This window comes from Aristolochia californica, unplaced genomic scaffold (genome assembly GCF_029961685.1).
Source record: "Aristolochia californica isolate CCGP_79_NKW_82.1479 unplaced genomic scaffold, dmAriCali1.0.hap1 SCAF_11, whole genome shotgun sequence".
NCBI classification, from domain to species: domain Eukaryota; kingdom Viridiplantae; phylum Streptophyta; class Magnoliopsida; order Piperales; family Aristolochiaceae; genus Aristolochia; species Aristolochia californica.
In genome coordinates this window covers 25868528-25873523 of record NW_027181782.1, presented here as the reverse complement: position 1 = coordinate 25873523, position 4996 = coordinate 25868528, and the positions used below count along the sequence as shown (strand labels likewise).

Here is a 4996-nt window from a genome sequence, read left to right as displayed (position 1 = left end):
GTTGACCAGCAGGTGAATTTATTTACTGCAAGCCTCATTTAGTATCTGAGGTTAGAGATGGAATTCCACTCACCTATTATTTGGCTCGAGCAATGAATTTAGCTCAAGCTAAGCAAGATAGAAAGTTCAAAGTCGGAGGACTGGTTGGCAATGGGGGATGAACAATTCGCCGGGTTGGCAATGGGGGAGGAACTTTCGCCTCATGTGACATTACCAATAGTGTAGCCACCCAAAAATACTCTAGTGAATACTGTGGCAGCAGATGCTAGGACCATCAACTCACCACCAAAATATATAAGAAAATTACCTGGTTTGGAATGGCTGACCACAGGGCAAAAACTCTCTATTATAATTGTGATGAACCTTATAGGGCAGGCCACCAATGTAAAAGGTTGTTCTGCTTGGATTTAGATGCAATGGAAGATGAAGAACCAAATGAGGGTCCTCAAGAGAAGGTTGAGCCAGAAATTTCTTTAAATTCAATTACTGGACATAAGTCGGCCAATACTATGCAAGTACGGGCAAGGCTTCTAGACTAGGAACTTGTGGGGTTAGTGGACTCTGAAAGTACCCACAATATCTTAAGCATAACAGTTTCTAAACATCTTCAACTTGGGATCCAGCCTCACCTAATTGCCATGGTTTCATTTGACAATGGTGAGAAAGTTTCTAGCTACGGGATCAGAAAGACAATAAGGTTTTCTATGGGTAACACTCATTTTACCATTGAATGTTTTGTCATACCTTTAGCCAGATTTGATATGGTGCTTAGAATCAAATGGTTGCAAACCTTGGACCCAATTTTGTAGGATTTCTCTGCCTTAACAATGAGTTTTGTGTCCGATGGAAGCCACGTAATGCTAAAGGGCAGTCAAGCTGAAGCATCACATCATATCCACCTAGTAGACAAACAGGAACCACAGGGCAACACCTTAAAAAGTTAATGGAAGAGTTCAACGACTTGTTTCAGGAGCCTTCAGGGCTGCCTCTATTAAGGCCCTGCGATCATAGAATTTATTTAAAATCCGGATCACATGTGGTAGTTGTTACACCATACAAGTATCCTCATCTCCAGAGCCATGCTAGAACATAGCCTTATTCGCAGCAGTAGTTCCAAATTTTTTTCATCAGTCCTAGTTCAGAAACTTGATGGCACATGGCGATTTTGTGTGGACTATATGGTGCTAAATGCAAAAAAAGTCAAAGATAAGTTTCCCATTCCTGTTGTGGATGAGCTGTTGGACGAATTGCATGGTTCTCAAATATTTACCAAGTTAGATTTACGATCGGGTTATCACCAAGTCAGAATGCATCCTCCCGATATTTAGAAAACAACATTCCATAATCACCATGGACATTTCGAAATCGTGGTGATGTCATTCAGGTTATCTAATGCACATTCCACCTTTCAAGATTTGATGAATGAGGTATTCCATTCTTCTTTGATGATATTTTGATTTACAATACATCAAGGGAAAAGCATTTAGAAGACTTACGGCTTGTTTTCCAAATTCTATTTGCACCTCATTTCTTCTTGAAACGCTCTAAATGTTCATTTGGGGACCCCCAAGTTGTATATCTTGGCCACATAATCTCAACAAGGGCATAACAGTGGACCCAGAAAAAATTACAGCAGTCACCAACTGACCTCAACCGCACAACATTTCAGCCTTAAGTGGATTTTTGGTGTTAGCAAGATATTATTGGAATTTCATAAAAATTACAGAACGCTGGCCATTCCCTTGACCAATCTTCTCAAACGCAATGCCTTCAATTAGAGTGATGCAGCTACAAACTCCTTCAATGTGCTAAAGAAGGCTTTAGCTACTACTCTAGTCTTGCAATTGCCTGACTTTGAGGCCTTATTTGAAGTAGAGTGTGACGCTTTCGGGGGAGGTATTGGGGTGGTTTTTCAAAAAAGTCAGCAGCCCATTGCATATTTTAGCCGATAATTAGCGGCATATCACTAGAAGTTACCAACTTATGGAAGAGAGCTAATTGGGTTGGCCAAGGCTATTCAACACAGCCGAACATTTGTCACTAGTTGGCGTACTTCAACCACTCACCCTTCCCACACAGGTTTGGGTTGATCTTTGTATGGACTTCATTGATGAAAACTTCTGGTAAATCTGTCCTATTGGTGGTGGTTGACAAAATTTTAAAGTATTCTCACTTTATTCCATTGGCTCATCCGTATATGGCTTCTAGAGTAGCTAAAGTGTTTTTAGAAAATATTGTTCGTTTGCACAACGTTTCGGAGTCCATATTGAGCGATCGTGACACAGTCTATACCAGCCACTTTTGGAGAGAGCTTCTCCAATTATGCAATACCAAACTCAGTTTTTCATCTTCTATCATCTGCAATCCGATAGGCAGACTGAGGTTGTTAACCGCATGGTGGAATGTAATTACAGTGCTTTTTGGTGACCTCCCTCAATGGTGGATAGAATGGCTTCCATGGGCAGAATATTGCTACAATACGTCTTTCCATACAACTTTTAAAGTTACCCTTTTCAAGGTCCTCTAAGGTAAGGATCCTCCAAGGTTGCTTTCATATATGGCCGACTCTACCAGAGTTGAAGCTCTGGACCAAGCATTGCTGGACCGTGATCAGGTACTCCAAGATGCTACCCAACGTCTCAAGAAAGCTCAGGTGAAGATGAAAGAATACTATAATAGGGGCACCGAGATGTTACTCACAACCCAGGTGATTATGTGTAGGTCCGCCTCCAACCCTACCATCAACAGTCTATTGTTGGCCCCTGCCACAAGCTATCACCCAATTCTTTTGGGCTCTTCTCGGTTATCCAACGCATTGGCCAGGTGGCTTACTAGCTTCAGCTTCCACTAGACTCTCAACTGCACAATGTCTTTCATGTGTCACTCCTCAAGATTTTCAAGGGTATAGGACCACCTCCACCTCCATTCTTACCTCTAGTGAAAGAGGAGCGTGTTATTCTCTCTCCAGCCAGAGCTTTGCAAACCCAACAACTTCATAATAGGTGGGAGGTTCTCTTCTAGTAGGTTGACACAGATGAAGCGTTTGCAACATGGGAAGATGTGGAGACATTCCGCCAGGCCTACCTTGCCTTCGAGCTTGAGGTCAAACTCTTTCTCCAGGGGGGGGAGTAATGTTATGAACTCAATAGCAGGCCAAGTCATTCAAAGACACCGTGGCTGAGTCATCTAATTTATTTTTACTGCATTTTTATTTCAGTTGAAGAGAAAATAAGCTATAATGGCATTATTGTAATTTTCTAGCTTGAACTTGTGTTGGCACCAACCTTATGTAGGGGGAAAAGTGGAATATGAAGGGATATGGTTTGGAATTTTCCTCAACAAGCTTTGGATTTGGAGTTCTCCTCAATGAGCTCTGATATCTTCCATTTTCTCCTTTCTCTTTTCCATTTACCAAAACCAAGGCTAGCCACTGTAGTGCTGAACTCATTCACTGAGTTCTGGATTAACCCTTCCAGCGCAAGGAAACCGTAGCAGTGCTGAACTCGTCCACTAATCTTTGGATTCTCTTTCCCAACGCCATGTTACAAGATCCATGACCCGGGACTGTAACAGAAGTGTGATGGTTAAATAGTTATTAGGCGGAAGACTTATGTTCAAAGTGAGTCCGACCAATGGTTGTTGTGCAGAACGTAGGCAGCCACTATGTGAAAAGGAAAAAAAGGAAAAACAATTACAAGAAATTCACCTAAGAATCAACCTTTCTAGCTATATATTGATATCAATTTTTTTGTTCTATGTAGAAAATGGACAAAAACTGTAGACAACAAAAACAAATAAAGGATTTGCACAAAAGTTATATGCTAAGAACTTGTTTCCATGAAAACACAATCATATACACAGCATGAATTTTTAAATACTTGATGTGTTGTGAACATCAAATAACCTTCACGTTGGTGCTCGACAAGTGAGCTCACTGATCGCTCACAAGGGAGGGGAGGGTCCCTTTTCCATGAAGAAGTTCCATTAAATTTGCCTAAGAAAAAAAGGCATAAGAAAATAGGTGTAGGCAAAACATTTAAGTCAAGATAAGATGGTACCTGAAGAAAATCCAAACATGAACCCGACATGCCACCATACCTAAACATGCTATATGTCCAACAATCACATGGTTGTGCATCCTAAACGAGGCCCACCCTCAAATCGAATCCTCTTTCCCTGAAAATATATAAGAGATCCATAGGTCTCTGCAAAACACAAACTCTACAGCAATCCAAGCTCTCGATCCTCATCTTTCCTATTACTCATCATTCTCTCCATCGTAGCTCAACCATGATGAAACCCAGCAAGCTCCTGCGGATGGCGAAGAAATGGCAGAGGATGGCAGCCATAGGAAGGAAAAGAATCTCTCACAAAAGAGATGTTGCCGGAAATAGCGTCAGGCAGGATAAAATGGTTGCTGGCAGAGGCCACTTTGTTTTCTACACCACCGACCAGAAGCGGTTTGAAGTCCCCCTCAACTACCTCTCCACCCCAATTTTTGAAGAGCTCTTCAAAATTTCAGAAGAAGAGTATGGGCTAACAAGCAACTCTCCTCTCAGATTACCTTGTAATTCAGTTTTAATGGAAGCCATACAGTGGCTGCTCACGCAAAGAGTCTCCAAAGAAACGGAGAAAGCAGTGATTCTCTCCATCTCTTCTTGCCGGCACTCATCAGCATTACACTTTGAAGGATTTAGTGATCATCAAAGACTTGTCCACGGCTTCTAAATGAAGCATTGTAGATGAAATGTACTTCCTGTTAACATCTGACATAATTGTTGAAACACTTCAATACAGAAATTATACAGATCATTCCACTTCATTCATCATATTGTTAGCTTTCTGTTTACAAAAGTTTAAGCGGGTTTGATATAATTTGTCGCGGCCAGTCCAACATCTGCCAACCCACATGGAGAGTCCTTCTGGACAAGAACAAAAAGAAAAGTGGTCTTATATCGTATGGACGATCACATGGTGTGCTCCCACTCCTGCCTGG

The 4996-nt window shown here is 41.5% G+C and overlaps 1 protein-coding gene across 1 annotated transcript; it reads left to right on the top strand.

Moving 5' to 3' along the window:
* The first annotated feature begins 4317 nt into the window (after positions 1-4317).
* On the top strand, positions 4318-4728 carry LOC137943675 (auxin-responsive protein SAUR68-like). Its single transcript, XM_068789117.1, has one exon. The coding sequence runs from the start codon at positions 4318-4320 to the stop codon at positions 4726-4728; it is 411 nt and encodes a 136-aa protein (XP_068645218.1).
* Positions 4729-4996: the final 268 nt, after the last annotated feature.